The sequence below is a fragment of the Papio anubis genome, chromosome 9, assembly GCF_008728515.1.
Source record: "Papio anubis isolate 15944 chromosome 9, Panubis1.0, whole genome shotgun sequence".
Lineage (NCBI taxonomy): Eukaryota > Metazoa > Chordata > Mammalia > Primates > Cercopithecidae > Papio > Papio anubis.
In genome coordinates this window covers 66,368,714-66,390,894 of record NC_044984.1, presented here as the reverse complement: position 1 = coordinate 66,390,894, position 22,181 = coordinate 66,368,714, and the positions used below count along the sequence as shown (strand labels likewise).

Below are 22,181 nucleotides of genomic sequence, written 5' to 3'. Positions count from 1 at the left end.
AGTGGAAATAGACTTAACTAATCCACTAACGTTTATATGGCTTATTCCTACAGAAATAGCAGAGTGAACAGTGAACACAACTATTCAGTTTGCCTAGAGGTAAGAGAGGGTTTTTTTTCCCCCTGAATTAACCTATATGTCAGCACCACCAACATTCACCAATAATGCCTCATTTTCTGTGTCATTTTTGCTTCTGTTGTCAATATCTGTGAGTCACAAGAAAAAAAAAATGCATTTGCTTTTCATTCTAGCTTTTTCTCCCTTAAAAACTGGCCAGAAAAAGTTTCACATGATGTTTGTCAAAGGAAGGTTTAAGTATTTGTGAAAGACACAGGGTATGTTTGGACGCCTTCTTTTCCAGCCAAATGCGAATCAACCCAGGTACAGTTCATTCCAGTTTCTGTTTTTCATCTGATGGCACCCATCCTCTTAACTTTGTAACTTATTTAAATACAACTATTTTTAACAACATCCACCATGATCAAGTAAGATATTGATTTTGCAGATCCCCAATATTGCAATGGCCTCCTAATTGGTTTCACTACTTCTACTCTTATTCCCACACTCACCCTTTAACCCCACTATACTCCCTTCCCACAGAGCAGCCTAAGTAAGCTCTTAAAAATGTAAATCAACTAATGGCTAGCCAATTTTCCCAGCACCATTTATTAAATAAGGAATCCTTTCCCCATTTCTTGTTTTTGTCGAGTTAATGGATGCAGCACACCAACATGGCACATGTATACATATGTAACAAACCTGCACATTGTGCACATGTAACCTAGAACTTAAAGTATAATAAAAAAAAAAAAAGAAAAAAGAAAAAGAAAAAAATGTAAATCAGATCTTGTCACTGTCTTCCTTACATCCCTCCGCTGACCTTCCGCTGCACAGAGAGTGCACCTGAGCTCTTGTGGAACCCTGTATTATTATCTCATCCTTGTCCTTCATGCTGCCCTTATATAATTCCATTCCACCCACTGACAATCTGTCTCTTCCTCAAACACATAAACCCAATTTCTGCTTTGGAGCCTTCAGTCCTTTTTGCTCCCTCTTCCGATAGCACTCTAACCATGCCCCTCTTCAGGCCTGGCTCCATCTCATCCCTGGTTCGTGGTCAAATGCCACCTGCTCAGAAAGGCCTTTCCAGTCCCCCTGACACCATCTCCCCATTTCTCTTTAGCAAATCATCCTGATTATTTTCTTCATAGAACTTGCTGTGATTTCAACTAATCTGTTTTGTTGTGTTTTGTTTTGCCTGTATCTCCCTCTAAAAGGTAGATTCAAAGTGGGTATAAACTTTCCTCTACTTTATTCATCACTACATCCTCAGTGTCTAAAATAATGCTGATATTGTGCCTGACATGTTCCAAGAAACTGGATGAATGTTTTGAAACTCCAAGTCGCATTATAAAGAATCACCATTTTATGTTCTAGAACTGGTTTTATTTCAAACATTTGCAAATCTAATATTACAAGAAGCAGTCTCCCATTGTTAATTCCCTTGACTCTCCCCAGAACATGACAATTTGCATAAGAATCATTTTCCAAAAAGAAAAAAAAAAAACTCAGACACACCAGAAAACTCTGGACTGCTTTCTTCTTCATTGTAAGTAATACAAGTTTGTGAGAATAAACATCAGGGCTTGATTCTTTAGAAGCTGAAAATTAGATCAAATGAATTGGAGGACAACTACATCTTGTGTTAATGTTTTCCTTCTCGAATGAAGAAAATGAAGTGATGCGAGCCATGACTCCATTTGAAAATGAAACTCTGTATTTCTATTCGATTTCACGTTAAAACACACTGTTTCTCATTGCAGACTTTTCATGTTGGTAAATGTTGCAATACTTCACAATCATTAGGCTCAGGCCCATTTACTATAAGCAAGCAAGACAAGCACAGATATATCATGCCCATAAAGCATCGTTTGTAAATTACACAGTAAATAAATGAGACTAAGTCAGAAACCCGAGTCTCACAACTTTCACCACTAATGTGGAAAAAAAAAAAAGAAGAAGAAGAAGAAATTTCAGGTCAAATTTTCCCACTCTTAAAAGGTATAATTTATAAATAGTCTATTATGCTTTTATTATGCCAAATAAAATGAACATTCAAGAATATACCGTATGCCTTATTCTAACTCATAATAGACTAAAATGTTTCAAGAATAAAACTGGACTAATCAGATTTTGGCTATCTTTTGCAAAGTGTGACGCATAAGCACCCTGGTCCTGCCAGGAATTTTGTGTTGATTTCTGATTAGCTGATTACAGAAGTCAGCAGCAAAGCCATAATAAAGTAACAACTCACCGTGAGATGACAGTGAGCAAGTGTCTTTAAATTTATAATTGCCCTTGGATCTATTTAATTTAGCTTTAGGTTATGAAGCGTAATTGAGATAAATGGTTGCACTGAGCAGGTATCAAATATGACAAGAAGCTGGCTGTGATTATTTTGTTACACTATTTCCTTACAGGGAATTTTTCTGCCAACACTTTTCCTATGATGGCTATTAAATTTTATAGGATTTTTCCCACCATTAGCTGTAATGGCATTTGCATGTTAAATGCTCACAACAAATGAAAACCGTGATTCCATTGTTTCACAGGGGGAAAACCACGGTTACTGCTATTCCAAATGGAGAACAAATCTAAAAAGAATCAAGTAATTCCACTTCCTTGTATGATACCTATATAAGCTCTGTGGGAAAGCCCATTTACTTTGTAACTCTTCTATTTTTGAAACAAGATAGATTTTGCACATATTAGAAAACTGGGTTCCACTACAAGCCAAGCAGAAGACACCTCAAATGCTATTTTTGTTGAGGGAATTTGTTTACAATTAAATATAATTTTCTCTCAAGTATATTTAATTAAGAAGCTCTAATCTCATGCGACTAGAGGGGGAAGCTTCATGGCTACTTGTAGGGGTTTCTTAATGAATATATATATGACAGGACTCTAGGACTTGTGTCTAAAGCAATACCAAATTATGAAAATAACACCAAAGGCAGACACTGAGCATTTCTTAGGCAATTTTCTTCTCTGAGAAAATTCAGCAACCAGTTCTGAAAATTTGTGGATATGCTATTCTGGATTATGATTCTGGATTCTAATTTATAAGTAATTTATTCAGGGTCATCTAAAGTTAGCAAAGCAAGATATAAGAAGCTATATATTTATGGATCTATGAAACTATCAAAATTTGTGACTGCTTGATCAATCTAGATCTTTTAAATTTGGTTTAACTTGTTCCTCATTTCTCTACCACCAGTTTTTCAAGGCACTATTCCCTTCACCCGGAATAGCGTTTATATTTTGTGACTCTCACATTCTATCCACCAAATTATTTCTCAAAATTCAGTTGTTCTGAGAATGCTTCAGAGATAAAAGATCCTCAATAGTTAAGACAACCAACACTCAAACATCTGGGTTTTCATTTTAGTTTGATCTCTCCCTGATGTGTCTTTTAGCTCTTTCTCATGTTCTTCCTGAATATATTTAGTTCAAAGATTTCTGACCCTTAGTGGGCTCCATATAAGAGTATGAATTAGTTTAAAATTATATGTAATTTCTTACTAAAAGAACATCTTTGGAAATTGCTCAAGTAAATATTTTAAATTGCTAAAAGTTATTTTATCATTTTTTTTTTCTCTAATTTTTCTTGCCCCCTCCTTCCCCAGTCCAGTGTTCCTTACTACCAAATGCAGAATCAGAAGAACAGTAGTTATGTTCGGTGAGGGAATCCGAAGAAATTCGTTCACTCTTAGCAGTTTTCTATTTGTTCACTTAACCACTTAATGTCATCTTTTACTGCAAAGACCACCAAAAATTTGTGCTGCGTCACTACTGTTTACCCAAAGTTGCCCAAACTTTGGGAAAGTGAAAAACCTTCCACAGATCTGGACTGATGTGCAGCTGTGAGGGGAAACAACAAATATACTGTTGGCAACCCTTGACCACAAACCAAGTTCTATTTACTGATAAACATTAGTTTGGATAGGCATTATTTCCCATCTCCAATAACATATTCACACATGCACACACCAGGACGAATTTATCAGGAAAACAAAAGGAAAGTGCAATGGACGATGAATGCTAGCGCACAACTAACTGTGCTGCTTCAGGCAAATCACAACTTCTCTGTGACTCAATTTCCACATCTCTGAAATCAGAGATGATCTTTATAGCTCTGTGATTTTATTCTCCTCTGACCAGAAAAAAATTGTTTAACCTCCTAAGCATGATAATTTACTTTATTTCAGCAAAAAATTCATAGTCCCAAGATTGACTGTCCACTGTTTAGTCTTTCCTAATGTCCTTTCTGAAAGTACTATCTTCCAAAATGCTTCAGGAAGCTTTCCACAACTCAGGTTCTACAAGGTCAATGCAACCTCCATATTCCATTTATAAAAAGGTCTTTTCTTGCATTGTGTAAATATTCAACCTAAGAATCATTCCAATGCTGTATCACCTCAACAATTTTTGAAACAGAATATTGAATCTTTTGTTATTGTGATGAGAAGTTTCCTACAATTCTGGGTTTATATCAAATAACGCTGTGAAAACACTGATACTGTTGAAAATGGAAATAGCTTTACTGCTTTTTTCATTTTACCTAACGAACACAGAGGAAAGGCTTAGATCTGAAAAAGAAAAGGGCTTAAGTTAGACTCGTAAGAGGGCTATTTGTTTACGAATTTTAAGTAGATGCAGTTTGGTTAAGGAGACTAAGCAGGAATGTCAAATCTTTTTAAGACATTTAAACATATTACATTCTTTCATACAATGAGTGGTTATCTGCCATTGGGTTTCTTATGGTGTTTTAGATATTAACACAGTGAGTTACAAGATGGTATAGATATACAGAATTGTATGCTTATTAGCCAAGCCATGACACAGAAGGTTATTTGTGTTATATGACACTGATGGAATTGCTGCTAAGCCGCAAAAAGATCATGCTGGCAACAACATTGGTTCCAGGCATCAAATCCCCAGATATTGGTTCATTTTGTTTAAGGCATCACACACTGTGTTCAAGTCGCTGCGAAGGTCCTGCACCACATTTTCAATACTTCTGGTGTCTTTCAGAATTTCAATACTCTGCGTGTAGGGATTGAAGTACACTGAGAAGGGACGGGTAATTGACTTTGCAAAGTCCCTGCAGAATAAACAGAAATAGAAAGAGATGTGATCAACCCTCATTTGTACAAGAGATAGACAAAAGGAAGGAATAGAGACACAAAAATAAAGAGTTATTTTCTCTAGGTAGGAGAAAAAAAGTTTACCTCATCTTTTCTTTGGCTTCTTCAAAACTTTCTGAAACAAAGTAGGCTTCCTGGAAGGTGGTGATAAGGCATTCCTGTAAGCAAGTTGTCTTTGGGTCAAAGGCTTTCACACATGCCTTGTCAGAAAGGGCATGCTGCAAAATATACCACAAAACCCGTTAAACTCTGTAATGAGACTTCCAAAGTGCCGTGACATCACATTTTTACAACACATTTGATAGCTTGGTAATCCTACAGAGCTGCTCAGTTACTAGCCTGTCATGAAATATAGAACTCTCCTGTGTGCAGGGTAAATTGGACACTAGGATTTTGTTTGTTTGTTTGTTTGTTTTGTTTTTTTAAGTGTACTAGGTACTGTGGGAGAAAATGAGATTATGGTATTATTTAATTTATTACCAACCAAATTCATACTGAAGGACAGTTCAGAGCTATACCCCCACAGAAATGGGATTTTAAATATATGCTATGAGTAGAATCAGGGACAGCATAAATATGCTCCTAAATTTATTGCTATAAGCAATGTACTAAAATTTCACTTAAATGGCAGAAGTAATAATTATCTGCGGGGAGAGGTAATTGAGGCTCTGACTAAACTATTTGTTGACTCATTGCAGGATATTTTGAGGCCAGGTACTGTGTATCAACAGAGTCTGGAATGGGCCTGTATATTTGAGGATACTTACAAAGCATTCATTTACCTTCCAGCAACTACAGCAGAGCAATATACAGCAGATACATATTGCCAGTTGAGAAGAAAAGGAGCTCATACTAATAGTTAGAGTTATGCCAAGAGCAGGTATTAGAAAAACGGGAAAGCTGGTGTAATTACTCTTTGAACCATCATTAGCTCCGTTCAGCTCACTACATGACTGGCACTAAGAACAGCAGGGAACAATGAATGACTATATTCTCAAGATAAATTCAGTGATGTTAAAAGTTAGTGGTCATTTCCTGCCATGTGCCGCCTGGCTATTTATAGACCCTAGATTGATGGTTCTAAAAACGCAATGTGCATAAGAATCACTGAGGAGCTTATGAAAATGTAGATATCCAGGGTCTCAATTTCATTTGGCAGGTCTCGATGAAACCCAGAAATCTTCATTTTAAAGGAATCCAAGGTGACTCTGACATAAGTGGTTGTGAACTATATTTTGAGAAATACTCCTCTTGATTCTTTTTCTTAATTTAAGGGGGAAATTAGTTGGGAGAGAGAAGCAGAGAGGAAAAAAAATGGAGTAGCAGAAACTGCCGCGAACTGAGAGTTGGAAAACTGGGGCTTCAGTCCAGGTCTGAGTAACTTTAGTCCAGGTCTGGAAGATTTTGAAGACAATCTCTATGCCAGCCTCTGGATTCTACCCATTGTGCTTTTCTACCTTCTCAGTGTCTAACAGCTAAGGTTCCCTGGAGAAGTTCTGAAAACCCTTTCCTGTTCAATATTCTTGGTGCATTCCTCCAACAATTTCAAAATGCATGGAATGATTTATAGCCCTCCATGAAGAAGTCTGTGGTTCCCTAAGTTTGAAAATGCAATTGAGAACCAAAAGACTGACATGTAAGAGAAAGGGCACCCTGCATGTGATTTGCTTTCCTACAAAGTTCCGTTGTCCAGATAAATGCACGTATGAATCACAGAATGCAGAGGGCCTCTCAGTGTGAACTCATTTTTTTTGGCCCACAGAACAACTTCATTATAAGCAGAAGGTCACTACACTTGCAAATGCATTTGTGCTAGATTCAACGCAGGGCAGTGAACATCAAGGGATTTTGGTTCCACATGACCAATAATTCTGTCCACAATTTTAGAAACAAATTCGCAGTTTCAAGAAACAAAATGTCCCTTTATGAAAGCTGTTGCTTCTCTGCAAAAATTGGCTTCCTATTGGCTTGCCGTGATTTTCAGAATTCAAATTAGCTTTCTTTGCATCCATACACTCTGGTTACAATTAATGTACTATGTTGTTCTAATAGTCCATTCATCCATCAGTACATATGGAAAGAAGGACAGTGGCTGGCTCAATGTGTTCAATCTTTCTACTCTCTCATCCCTGCATTCAGGGGCATGGCCAGAGTGGTAGCAGAACAGGCTGTAAGAACATTAAAGCCATGGCTCCCTTGGGACATCCTTGCTAAGCTAAAGACATTTCACTGGGTCAAGGACAAGCACAAGAAAGAAGTGAAACTCATCTGTTTGTGTCTCCATTGCTTCTATAAGACATTAGCAACCTTAGCAGTCACTATGTATAGAGGATGCCTCCAGAGGTGTTTATGCAATGACAGAGACTGAAATCAGTGTGGTTTTGGAAAAAAAAAATCATTTTGTGACAATTCCACTGGATATCCAGATACTTATTTAGTCATTTTAACAGCTAAAAAGGATTAAAGTAGATCAAGAAAAGGCCCAGAGCATAGGACACTCTGCCCCAGATTTCAAGAAAAAACAGTGGGTTCACACATGTGTAATTTGAGACAGACCATTTGGCAATATAGATCACACTTGGCCAATGTAATATTTAAAGGAAAAACTGGAAGTTAATTGTCTTAAGTTCTCAAAAATGCAGACTATCCTCAGGAGCCTGCTATGCATGTGATATGCTGGTTACCTGCTGGAGACCTTTCCACCCAAGGAGTATGGGACCAGTGCTGCTGTTTGGCTGTTAATGAATACAGGGGTAATAATGGTACCCATGGATTAGCCTGGAGATGACAAGAACCTGGATTTGGGGGAGCAGCCAGTGAATGAAGCCAACAAACGAAGTGATGATCACCCATATAAATGGCCTCATTTACCTGACCATGAGCTGACTGTGTGCTGAGTTCCAGGAACATCCATGCAGCCCACGAAATCTCCTATCTCTGAATATTACAGTGTGTCCCAAGAGGTATAAAATAGCATCCATGTCTTTGATTCCACCTTCTATTGCCCAATGCAGAAGTCCAACTGAGTTTGCTTCTCAGTTTCTATCCAGGTCTCACTCTAAGCCCCTCAGTTTTGGGGAGCAGCTATTGTACCCTCTTCTCTATGTCCAGAGTGGATTCTCTGTAAACATTGAACCAAACTACTTGATGTCCCCAGGGAACTCTGCAGTGATTCCATCTTGAAATGGTAGCAGTCTGATATCCTGAAGTTTGCAAGAATTAATCCAACTTCCTGCAGAGAGAAGCTTTATAATGCTGACAGAATCTGGTTGACAATCTTTTACTTTGAAGCCATTTTTAAAGTACAGGAATGCTTGAGAGTCACCTTCTCTCCTCAGAACACTCTCTAAAAGGACTATTTTGGATTTACCCATAGTGCTAGAGACAAGGGCACAGGGCTGGGAACCAGGAGACCTGGGTTCTAAATGTAGCTGTCTCCAGAGGCTAGACGTATAATATCAAATGAGTGAAACTACCCCATGTTGGGCAGCAGCTTTATCTTTGATAAACTGAAAAGATTGACCTAGATGAATTCTAAGACTCTTCTTGAAATATAATTTTAACAGACCGCAAGTATACAGCACTCATACTACCTTTACCTCCCTCCACACCAGCCACAATAAATTGACCATAGCAGCCCTTCCCACTGGGCCTGGGGATGGACTTCCCACCCTTCTCCACAGAGGTGGTTACTACCAATTAATTGACTTTGGTGCACAAGTTAAGACTTATTTGCCATTCCAGTTTTTTTAATATAAAAATTTCTTTTCAATATAAAAAATTTCCCAGAATCCAACTATTAGTAGACAATACTATAAGGTAGTTAAAAATACAGGTCTTTATGGTTAAGAATACAGGTCTTTATGGTTAAGAATTGAGGTGTAAATCTGACTCCATCTCTACCTAACTACGTGTCCTTGGGCAAATTACTTTATCTCTGTAAGCCTATTTGGGTATTCATCTGGAAAATGGAAATACTAATAGTCATATCTATAACCTGGGGTTGTGGTCAAAATTAAAAGAGATAATGGATGCAAAGTGCCTGGCACGGGAAGTGCTCAGTATATTTAGTTATCATCACTAATTCAGTCCAGCAATGATGCTTTGTGTACAAATATGTTCAGCCAAACCTTCCACCATTTGTGCAGCCCTCCTCCCTCAGGGGTCTGAAACCCATAGAGAATGAAATGGCCCCAGATCTGAGGCTTTCAGGTCCTAGACTATGATAGTGCCTGCCCTGGGTTCATCAGTTTAAAATCTTCCTTCCCAGACACCTGCTTTTGCAATGACAGTTATTATCTCAACTATTTTAGACGCAAACCCTGTGATCCTCACTATCTATATTAGGACTGGTTAAAGTTGAAAAAAAAAAAACCTCAAGTATGAAGTCAGGTTTGTGAATAGTTTGGGCCCTAGATGCTGAATAAGAATTTGCAAACACTCTACACTCACACCACAATCATCTTTTCCCACATCAAAAGAACAACAAATACATACATATATGTATAAATGCATTATGTGTCTATATAATATTTTTGAGCCTCCCTCAAAGGCTTATCCTGCCAAATAAGCACAATGTGACATCTATATCCCCATTGCCAAATTAGGCAATGATGCATTACACTTTTTTAAATTGGCAATTAGGCTACACCAATTTGAATAAGCTGCAGGGCCAAGGGAACAACCTCCATCTTCAAGCAATCGTTCCACAAAAACCAAAGACACAGTTTCCAGCTCCCAACATCCAGCATTTACTCTGTCATTACCAACAGCACTACCAACTTCATGAGAAGAAAGAGCAGGAGGAAGGGACTCGAAAGCCATCTGAACAAGGTAAATGTGTGAGAGCTCAGGAGCAGCGAGTCCTTACTCTAGTCACACCACTGACCAAACAGATGACACCAGAGAACCTGCAAAGCCTTTGGGCCTCTCCTATACAGACTAGCAGTAATTCTGACCACCTCCCAGAGTTGCTGCAAGTGGTAATAAATACAAATTGCTTGTATTAAATATAAAGCTATTCTGAGAATGCTGATTAATAGCTATATCAAGGCAACACAATTAATTTGTCATGCAAGATATCCTAAAACTAAAGCCAAAAAATCATAAGTAAAATTTGTTTAAACCATCAGCTTTTTCAAAACTCAAAGAGCAAAATAGATATATTTATATGTAATATGTCAGCAACTACTATGGGGTGGATGTTAAGGCTACTTGCAAAAAAAAAAAAAAATCTAATCTCTGGCCTAAAAGATATAAATATCTAGACCTTACCCTTACTCATGAAAAAGTAGAAATTGCCTTTTGCTTTTGAGATGGGTTAGCTTTTTGATATAAGACTCAGCCAATTCATTGACTAGCAATCATTTCCTCACCACCTAAAGTGAAAAAACTTTACTGTCACTTCTCTAAGAGAATTGGACTCAACAAAGATCCATATCATCACTTTCTTAGAATTTCCCTACTACATTCCAAGTTCTTGAAATCTTGGACCATCAATTTTGTGTTTGCTGAACAAAATAAATGAATAAGCAAGCAAATAATAAATCAAAAATGATAGACATATAGTTAGATTAACTCAGGATAAAGAGAAAAAGTGTGAAAGACACAAGTTAGACTATGGGTAAAGCAATTATCCTACTTTCAAACTTTTCTCTAAAGTCAGTGTTCCAGGTGACTCAGCTCATTGTTAATTGTTCTCCACAGTGATGAAAGGTATGGAAAAGCCCCACCCAAATGCACTTTTTGGTATTCCTGTAAGTACACCACAGAATAGATCATTAGAATAAAAGAGGGGCAACCACTGCTGTGGGGGAAAAGGTGGTGTTTATGGTTATAAGATTTATGCTAACTTTTACAAGCTTTTCCATATTTATTTTGTTTCTATCTTCAAAAAGAATAAGTTTCTATTGTCCAAAAAAAAGAGGAAAAAATGAAAGTTATCTGAACTATAGATAAACCACTTGGAAGTACTTGGCCAGCTCTAAAGAGCAACATCTATGCCTCAGGAAAATTTAGCCCCTTATAGCACAAAGTGTAGAATGTGTTCTGTTTAAGAAGAGAAGGTGATTGTGGATACTTATGTAAAAGTTATAAAGATGACACCAAAACCTCCAGCAACTCCATCTAAAAAGTTATAAAGATGACACCAAAACCCTCTAGTAGCTGGGACTTACATTTGGGCTGCAGTTGGAACAGCATAAAATATTTTACCGCAAAAGGTAACTGCACTCAAAACTGTAAGCTTGTTTACACAGGAATAATGATAACGTTATTTATAAAGTTATTCCTACATGGGTCCAGGACTATCATTTTTTCATTTAAATAAAGGTTAAAAGTTTTCAGAAATGCTTTGAGAGGGCTCTGGGGTACCTTCACAAGCAGGGCAAGGAGAATGTGGGGGAAGAGGTGCTAGGGAAAGCATCTTGTATTACATATTCTCTGTGAAAAATCAGAAGATATTTCACATAAAAAGTATTTCTGAACTGTAAAAATGGTCCAATCATAGCAATCATAAGGATGTTGAGGTATTGAAATTTGAGAATGGAAGAACGCTAATGATTGGAGGTAATGGACCAGAGCAAGAAGGTACTCTGTGAACAATGCCCTTCTTGGTACGTATTTCTGGCTGATTTCCATTTCCAGATGATTCTGTCCACACTGGTAGGAACAAAAACAACAGATTCATCCTAATGCTGCCCACACATGCCTCATTAACCAGACCAGAAGACCCTGTGGAAAGTCAGGGCCATGAGAGAGATCTGTTTCCTTTGTTTCTGGTGCAACTTATAAACCGTCTGAGGAGGATATAAATAGACACAGCTCAAGAACTACATCATTTTCTGACTCTATTATTCAGGGAAATCAAGAAACACTCTATAGAGTGCATAGTCTTATGGGGATATGACATCACGCTGTTGCTGTGGGCTTTGCCCACTGCACTAAGATTAACAGCAAATAGATTCTTTGTTGAGAATTTAGTTTTTAAAAAAATTACCACATTACATCAGGTCATCAAGTTTTTGTTAGGTTGAATATTACTATCCTGTATTCCAGTGAACTCCAGACAGTTCTTTCAATGGACCAGACTTCAACTAGAATCTTGAGGGTCCACACGTGGCCCTCCACTGACAGATCTGTGTACCCCATCCTTTCCTTGTTTACCCTTTCCATCCCTCAAGAATCACCATGGACAGCAGGGCCCTTGACAGGAAGGCTTCTCAGGAATGGCCTAATATGAGCCAGGCACATTTCTTGCATTGTCACACTCTTTGTATTATGTGGTTGGTTGTTCATCTCTTGCACTAAAGTGTACTGTAAACTCTCTGATGGCAGGGATCCCAGGGAGTGCAGCCTAGTGGTTAGGAGCTCAGATCCTAGAGCCTAGATGGCTGGGATTTGAGCCCAGCTCAGCACTTATTAACTGTGTGATCTTAGGCAAGTTCCCTAATGTCTTTATGCCTCAGTTTTCTCATCTGTGATAAAAATATCCCTTATCTCATTGGGTTCTTATGAGCATTACATGGGTTAATACGTCTAAAGCACCAGAAATATTGTCTATTTAAATGCTTGTTCTGACTGTTATCATTATTTTCTTTTTTTTTTTTTTTCCAGACTGAGTCTCCTCTGTTCCCAGGCTGGAGTACAGTGGCGTGATCTCGGCTCACTGCAACCTCCGCCTCCCGGGTTCAAGTGATTCTCTTGCCTCAGCCTCCTGAGTAGCTGGGATTACAGGTACCCGCCATCATGCCTAGCTAATTGTTGCATTTTTGTAGAGGTGTAGTTTCACTGTGTTGGCCAGGGTGATCTTGAACTCCTGACCTCAGGTTATCTGCCCACCTCAGCCTCCCAAAGTGCTGAGATTACAAGCATGAGCCAATGCACCTGGCCTTTCTTCTTATTCTTCATCATTATTACTTGTCTTTTTATCCCCAGTGACTGCCATAGTACATGGCACTAGGTGTTCAACCAAATGTTTGAAGAATGAATGAAGTCATCAAATAACCAGACTCAATAAAACTATAATTACTTTGCATCTCTCAATAATGCAAATGGCCAAAAAGTATCAATAACTATATACTTCCCATTTATATTACATAAGGATAATCAATGCTCAAAATAAGAATGATCCACAATCCTGACCTTAGTCTGAATAGTCAAAGAAAGGTTCAATTATTTTCAGTACTATTCTAGATTGTATATCACACTGTATTTAAAATTCACCAAAACTTGCTATCCCCCCATGGTTTAAATGGCAAGAATATTTAAATTATCAGAATATTCCAGGTCTCAACATTTCTGGAAAAAATAACCATTTTATTGTATTTTAAAACCAAAAAAATGACATTCTTTAGGCATCATTACACATAATAGATACCTCTCTGATAATATACTTATTTGGTTTATTTCTCCAAATTGTTTATGTCCACACATGTTTTAATGTACATTAATTTTGAAGAAGCTGAAATAACATCAAACTCCCCTTTAGGAAGTAGATGCTGGGGAGTCCAAAGGAGCCAGGGAGGTGTTGGAAATCAGAGGAGCCAAGCCACGCTCACGAGTGAACTTCAATCAGTAGGATCACTGCTAGCTCACGGCCCACTTTTCAGCATTAAATTTAGGCCAGCCATTTGTTACCCAAGATTTGGGCATACATTTTTCATTGCTGTTGATTTGTACAAACGGCTGCTCATCCATTTGAGTCACACTACAAACCCAGAAAGGCATGACCCATTTTCAGAAGTGCAAAAAGTGAGTTCAGCACCCACATCTGAGGTGCCAAATCCTCTATGTTAAATATTTATGGAGTATCTGTGAGTAGGAATGCTCAGACAAACAAATCAATATTTTCTCTGACCTTGAACCAGTTTGCATGGGAAGGGTATTTTCATTCACAGCTTCATACCTTTAATTCTCCAATGGAGGAAAGGAGTCCTGCTCCATATGCCCGCAGTTGCCCTTCTTGCTTGCAAAGACCAAACTCGATTGTGAAGAAATAGCACTAAAAAAAAAGAACACATATCCAGTGAACTGGTCAATGAGTTATTTGATAGGATAAAATGGCACCCAAAACTAAATGCTGTGCTGTGCATAATTTCTTCAATATTATCAATTTAAATACATTTAAATTGAGAATATTTATTGAAATCTATTCCCTTGCTTAATATTCTCTCCCTAGGTTGAATGTATTTTTAAAAAGTATTAACTACTAAGAGTCTTATGCTCCCTGAATTCAGAAGCCCTATGAGTCAAATTATATCCCCTGCAATCATTTTAAAAACAAAAAACAGATACAGAAATGAATAAATATATCACAATGATACCTCCATAACAATATGCTATATATTTACCAAATTGTGTTTCAGTGACATAAATCAGTTTATGCAAATGTGGAAAAATAAGTTGGAATCCAGTAATCGCTAACTGCTTTTGGCAGTTTGTTTATCAATTCAACAAACATTTGTTGGTGCCAGTGCTTGGTAAAGAAACAAGAGAGCAACCAAGAAAGCAAGTACCTCTATATGACACCAAATTACCAAAAACCACAATTTTAGTGTAATTTTTTAGTAAAATCTTAAATGTATATCTATGTTTGCATGTGTATATGCATGTGTAGCTTTATATATGTATTTGTGTAGGTACGTGCTCCTCAACTTACAATAGGTTTATATTTCAATAAACCCAGTAAGTTGAAAATAATATCCTAAGTTGAAAATGCATTTAATACATCTAACCTGCTGAACAGACTAGCTTAGCCTAGCCTACCTTAACAGTGCTCAGAACACTTACATTAGTCTACAGTTGAGCAAAATCATCCAACACAAAGCCTATTTCATAATAAAGTGTTGAAAACATCAAAATTCCAAATTTGAAGTATGGTTTCTACTGAATGCATGTCACTGTCACACCATCATGAAGTCAAAAAAAACTGTAAGTTGATCTAATATAAATTGGAAAGCAGCAGGGCGGTTATTATATACACACACACACACGCACACACACACACACTTTCTTAGCCCAAGTTTTATCAGCATCAACTACTACAACTTCTCCAGGACATTAATATCTTAAATTGGTTCTGTTGGGTTTAGGAAATCAACCTAAACAGACAGAGGAAACTCTGCACAACGAGAAAAAAAAAAAAAAATCTCGCAGTGCTGTTGAGAGAGGCTGAACTCACGCTATTTTTGCTCTGAAAGAAAAGTGAGATGCTGACAACAAGCAATAAAAATTCCATCAAATTAACACTGTCCTGCATTAGTGATGATAGAGCACTGAAGGTGTTAAGAAAGAGAATTTAAACACTCCTGAAAAGGGGCAGAAAATAATAATTATTTCCAGCACATGGCAGTTTGCTCTATTTTTATTTGGAGGCTAAGATGTCCCTTGGTTCAGGAAGGTTATATATTTTTTTGATGTCAGGGTGATCTCTGAAGTTGAATTATCCAAAGCTCTGCAGCACTGGGCTGGACCCAAAGGATTGACCATTTCCAGGTCATGGAGCTTAACCTCCAGAAGTAAATTTTTTTTTCCTGATTTACCTTCCAAAGAGGCTAAAATTACAGCCCTAGGCTGGGCGTGGTGGCTCACTCCTGTAATCCCAGCACTTTGGGAGGCCGAAGCAATCAGATCACCTGAGGTCAGGAGTTCAAGACCAGCCTGGCCAATATGGTGAAACCCCGTCTCTACTAAAAATACAAAAATTAGCTGGGCATGGTGGTGTGCCTGTAAAAAGCCTTCAAGCATATCCTCCAAAATTTTTGCATAATTCTGGATGCAATTAAGGGAAGTAATCATACAGTCATAGCTTCTCAGGAGACTGAGGCAGGAGATCGAGAGGGAGAAGTTGCAGTGAGCTGAGTTCGTGCCATTGCACTCCAGCCTGGGCAACAAGAGAGAAACTGCATCTCAAAAATAAGATAAAATAACAGCCCTTCTGACCCTCTATCACAACCTACAGCACCTAGCAGCACTCCTCCTTACTCTGTTCCACCTTTTCATTCTTTCTATGAACCACTTTTTGACATAGACTGCAATTTCTGTATGCATGATATGTGCTGCTTATCATCTATCCCCCCACACTAGACTATAAACTCCACAAAAGCAGGTATCTCTGTTCATTTAGGACAAGGTTTTCCAAAGTCAGCACTATTGACATTTTAGGCTACATAATTGTTGTGGAAGTCTGTCCTGTACATTGTAGGATGTTTAGCAGCATCTCTGGCCTCTACTAACTAGGTGCCAGTATCATCCCCACCCCCTTTTTAATAACCAAAAATGTCTGCAGACATTGGCAAATGTTCCCAGGAGAGCAACATCATCCTTGGTTGAGAACAACTGATCTAGACTAGTGTGTGAAAGATAACAAGAGCTCAATAAGCACTGGGTTAATAAATAAATGGTGAATGAATTAATGATCTCTAAGTTAAACTGGCATGTGGCAGAATGACCTGGAAGAAAGAAACACACAAAGGGATCCAAGTTCTAGTCTGAGTTCTGCTTCTAATTAGCTATGTGACTCCGATCTCAGGGTTGTAGTTTTCCTGCCTGTGACTTCGATCCATCCATTCGTTCATCTATTCTGTGACATCCATCCATCCATTCATTCACCTACTCTACAAATACTTCTTGAGCAACTATTACATGCCAGACTCTGCCCTAGATGCTAAGGATATGCAATGAACAAGGCAACAAAGCCTGTGATCCCATGAAGCATATGTGCTACTGGGATGAGACAGGCAATAACAAAAACAAAAATCAATCGCCAGATAATGTCAGGTGGAATAAATTCTATATATATAACAAAACCATATAATATGTCAAATATTAAGCAGGGAATGTGACTATTTTAGAAAAAGGGTCAGAGATAGTTTCTGTGAAGGGGTAATGTTTAAGCTGCAAACAGCTTTAAAAGCAGCTTTTCATTAAGAAATTTAAAAGGCAGTTGTGCAAGGATATAGAGAAAATGATGTTCCTAGAAGAGAGGACAGCAAGTGTAAAGACCCTGAGGCAGAATAGGTTTTTATTTCCAAGAGCAATGGGAAGTTGCTGGAGGGTTTTAGGCAGGTGAAAGATATGTACTAACTTAGCTTTCAAAAGGTCATGGAGGTATTGCATGGAAAATAGATTGTAGGGGAGCAACAGTGAGTGGAAACAGACCAGCTAGAAGGCAGTGGCACACAAGAGTGGTGAGTGAACAGGAGTATGACTTGGGCTAAGGATGGCAGGGAGTTGGGAGAAGTAAATATCACAGAGCCCTTAGGAGAAGAACCAAGATAAAAAATGTAAATACATGTTGAAAAGCTAAAATACAGTCTTCAAGTATATCCTCCAAAAAATTTGCATAATTCTGGATGCAATTAAGGGAAGTAATCATACAGTCATAGAATACAGAACAAAGGCTTGGAAGTATCCTGGACGTTCAGCTCTCCTATTTTACCAAAAGGAAAATTCAAGTTGAGGAAGATGAAGTGATTTGCCCAGGAGCAGTCTAGACGGTGACATTTAAGAGCTCTAGAGCTCAGGATTTTAAGGAACTTGACATCAACATCTGTCACATTTTAAAGTTTCTAGATAAAAAAATTAATAGATGCATAATTTTCCTTCACAACCAAATAATGGAGAAATAAAAATCTAAAATGGAGGAAATCTAGAATGTCACAATATCTTCTTAGTGTGCCTTTGGCTGATTTTCCTAATTTATATTGCACTTACAACACCTGGCATGAAATCCTTGGAGCCTTAACATTGAATATAGAAGAGCTTGTGGAAAAAATGTGCTGTCAAATTCAAAAGCATCCAAAATACACATTCAGAGCCAGCTACAGGAGCATTTGGGTCAGCCTATTAAGCACATGTTTAATTTTTTTATGCTAAATCAATGCATACATAATTCATGGTCACATTTATGATCTAAACCAAAACACACTAAGAGAGCCTCTGAAAAAATCTGGTGTGCCATAGACACCGTCTTCACATAGATTTAGCAAACCATTCTAGTCTAAGGTAGGAATTAAAAGGTAGGTCTGCACCAATTCAACTAAAGTTCGAAAGCTAAATCTCTCACCCAGTGTGTCTTTGGTTAATGTGCTTCTAGAATCAGAGCAACCTCAGAGGAACGAGCCCCTATGCTCTTCCTTCCCATCGCTCAGAATGCTCTCTGGCCCCAGACCTCATCTGGGAGTGCTTCCAGAAACTCTGGCCTTACATACTGCCATCTGCTCATTCTTTATCTACCTTTCCCTTTGGTTTCCTGCTGTCCTCAACCAAGGAAGGCCCCTAAATGCTGTTTCTGCAGCCCATTCTGTTTAGAGAATTAAACCTTTTGGTTTGAGACAGTTTTCTGTTTGCAGCTCCATGTGTGGCTAACAGATAAAGAGAAATGGTAAGTTGCATCTGAAATTAGGTTATTAGCAAAATTCGAATCACAAACATGCTTAGGATAATTTTTCTCTTTCTTTTTCTCTTTCTGTTTTCAATACTGGTGAAGACCTCAGAATGCATAGGGCATGATCACTAATCAGGAGGAGGAGACAACCACACATTGCTACAGTTTTAAATGCAAAGCCTACTTAGAGTTGCACTCAAGACCCCTGAAGACCCTTCAGAAGTTGAGGATAATGAATTGCTTCATGAAAGTTTAAGAAAATATAATTTGGTTTCCTCAGAGAATTCTCCAGATGTAGCTCTATAATATATTCCCTAGAGATTTATCAAATGAATAATCCTACCTATTATCGAGAAAACCAAAAAATAAAACTACGCTGAGACTTGTAAGAATACCTGTAAAAGAAAATTGCAGATTCTTGGCGACTAATGTCTTTTAAACAGAAACAAATAATAATACTAAGACTAACACCTCCCAAATTGAAGGGTACCTTTCATCAAAGCTGGTGCTCATGAATTCCAAATTTCACATACCATTAATGACATGTAATTATTTATAAATATTTTATTTGGATATAATTACATATAATCATTAACTAAAAAACAAAACAGAAATGATAGCTCGACTTCTTTTATGGAATAATAGCAGAGGCATTTACATACATACAGTCATTAAGCAGAAGAAAGTCTGAGTGACAATCTGAAATCCAAACACGCTGTGGACCCGAGCTGCAGTGTGCGTGCTTAGGAAAATGAGATAGGTCGCCCAATGCTGCCATCTTCAGATCACTACTGGTAGTATACCATTCTCGCAGCAGTTCCGGCCTAGCCAAACGGGCAGTGGCAAAAGCTTGAAGGGACCAAGTCCGCAGACACAGAATCACACCAATAAAATATGTAATGGTGTCACCTGGTGATTTATAGAAGCACTCTATGAAAAACCCTTGTTATGTTTGGCATTAGGCACCTGAAGTTCTTGCTAAGGTCACAATTAAAGAGATGTATGACTTTGTCAAGGAACACTTGATGGGAAAGAAATTTACTGTTCCCATTTCCCTACTGAAGGGCCCTTTTGCCTCCCTCCTCTCACTCCCTCTGCATCCCTCCTTGAAATAATTACATAGCCTCTTCCTAAGGGTCCTTGAATATTCACATATTAGATTAAAATGATACATATAAACTTCTAGGAGGAAGCCCGAGTTGCCTACTTCTTTCACTTTCTCCAGGAAATTGGCTTACACACGTCATTTAAGAAATAAATTCCTGAGTAAGCAAGTGAGGAAGTGACTGAGTGATATATTTTCTCTATCGCCTTCCCTAAAAATTTGATCTTGCATATTGGTAGCATATATTTTAAAATAATCACATACATCATTCCACATCTAGAATTCCGTTATCTATATATCTAGCACATAGGCAGGAAGCAAGAAGTTATCAAAGAGAACTTAAAAGGACTCTTTTAAGATGGATTTGAGATTGGTTTGAGATATGCCAAACGTAACAAAAAGTTATACGCTAAATTTGGTGTACTTCACTTATAAGATAATCCCTCAGGTCCTCAGACCCTAGTTATCCTTATCTTGTACCGAGTTCTAATAAAGCTTAGTTACGTAGCTTCCAAACCCACACCATCACTTAGGAGGGGAACAAGAAAAATATGTGCAAAAAGCAGCCCAACCCAAAAAGATCAGCAATACAATATTTGGTGTTTGAGTAAATAAATGCTCCATATTAACATTATCACTAAAGAACAGAATTCATCAATTATACAGAAATAACAAAATAATAGGAAAACTTAGCCAGAAGAAGACTTCCTCATTTAATAAAGTGTTCTCACATATGTTACCTTACTGTCCATTGTGAAGTAGATAGAGCACTTATTATTTCCATTTTACAGATGGGAATACTGAGACTCAAAGTTCAAGTGGTTTGCCCAGTTCCAAAACTAGTGGTTGCCAAAGCTAGGAATCACGCACAAGTTTCCCGACTACAAATCCAGCATTCTTTTCTTATCAGTAACTGCACTTATGGATACAGGGCCACTGTCAGCCAGTCACACTGGCACAGCCATTCCTGTTGTTGAAATACTGAAATATTTCCAGGATGAGTGTAAATAGCTATCACCTTATGCTCCTCATGACCCCAGCCACTGACACTGCCCCATCCCTTTCTAGATTTCATCCCCCGCACCCTCCCCACCACTGTCACTTCTTCATGATCTGGCCAATAAAGGCTCAATGTCTATAAAGCTGGGAATTCCAGGATCCTGATCGGATGCTAATCTAGCAAGCATCTGTGCTATTAGGGGCCCACGTCATAACAAAAAGATAAATCTCAGAAAAGAAGAATATCACTCAAAGATATTCTAACATCAGTGGCTGTAGCTTTGGTAAGTGCAAATAAAAACACATAAAAGGGCTCTGTGGCTCACAGCCTTCCTTTCACAGTGTTTTTGCTAACATTTTTCCATCTAGTTTTTGAGACAACTAGCATGTCAATGTATACACTTACAAAGTTGTTGAAAGGTAAAGGCCCCTCAAGGTCCGCTCGCACTTACCCCTTTACCACCTACCCCAGCTACTAGAGTTGGAATTTTGCTATATCAAAATATCAGTTTACAAGCAGCAAGTGTTTTCCCACCTTTAACCAAGATTCCTTAATCTTGATTGAATTGCAAATGACAATAGTACTGAAATAAGAATGAGGCTTGATAGCTAAACAGGAAGCTTTGGAATAGAAGTTTTAAGGTGACAAAAATCAACATCGGAAATCAGAAGTGAAAACAGAGTCTGCATTGCTTAAACTATGGAGGTCCCACTGCCTCTGAAATATCTATCCCAACATCATTCATTCAAACCTCCCACCAGACATCAATTTTTGTTGTCTCTTCAATCATTTAAACTCCAAATACTCCTGAGAGTCACACATAAAGCCAAATCACACTAAGGCATCAACGACTACACCAGTGCTTTGTTTTGCAGAGCAAGGATTCTTGAGTTAAAAATTTTTCTGTGCTGGACATGGTGGCTCACGCCTATAATCCCAGCACTTTGGGAGGCCAAGGCAGGTGGATTACCTAAGGTCAGGAGTTTGAAACCAGCCTGGCCAACATGGCGAAACCCCTTCTCTACTGAAAATACAAAAATTAGCTAGACATGGGGACGGTTGCCTGTAATCCCAGCTACTCGGGAGGCTGAGGCAGGAGAATCACTTGAAACAGGGAGGCGGAGGTTGCAGTGAGCCAAGATCACTCCACTGCACTCCAGCCTGGGTGAGGGAGTAGGACTCCTCAAAAAAAAAAAAAAAAAAAAATTCTGGGACTAGGCTTCAAGAGATAGCAGAAAACAGGTTTTTGCATGCTTTATTATTTTGCCCTGGGCTAGTCCTATGTAAATTAAGACTGTAAAATGCTAGAAACTTTGAGGTGGAAGATGTTAGGGCTGGTCCAGAGTTCTAGTCCTCACTAACATGGTTCTGTGCAATCCTGGCGCTGCAGCTGCTCTGTAATCACAAGTCACCCATGTCACGTCTTGAAGTTTCCCTTTGGCAATAGGAACCCACTAATCAAGCATTCACAGATTTGGGAGG

General features: G+C 38.2%; 1 protein-coding gene across 1 annotated transcript in view; it reads right to left on the bottom strand.

The window, feature by feature from the left end:
* Positions 1 to 1,429: 1,429 nt before the first annotated feature.
* TPH2 (tryptophan hydroxylase 2) overlaps positions 1,430 to 22,181 on the bottom strand; it is a 97,992-nt gene continuing 77,240 nt past the window's right edge. The window contains exons 9-11 of the mRNA XM_003906783.4: positions 14,113 to 14,208; positions 5,292 to 5,425; positions 1,430 to 5,164 (exon numbers count right to left, since the gene is read on the bottom strand). Of these exons, the coding sequence (XP_003906832.1) occupies positions 4,990 to 5,164; positions 5,292 to 5,425; positions 14,113 to 14,208 (405 nt within the window). The 3' untranslated portion in view covers positions 1,430 to 4,989. The remainder of the gene's footprint in view (positions 5,165 to 5,291; positions 5,426 to 14,112; positions 14,209 to 22,181) is intronic.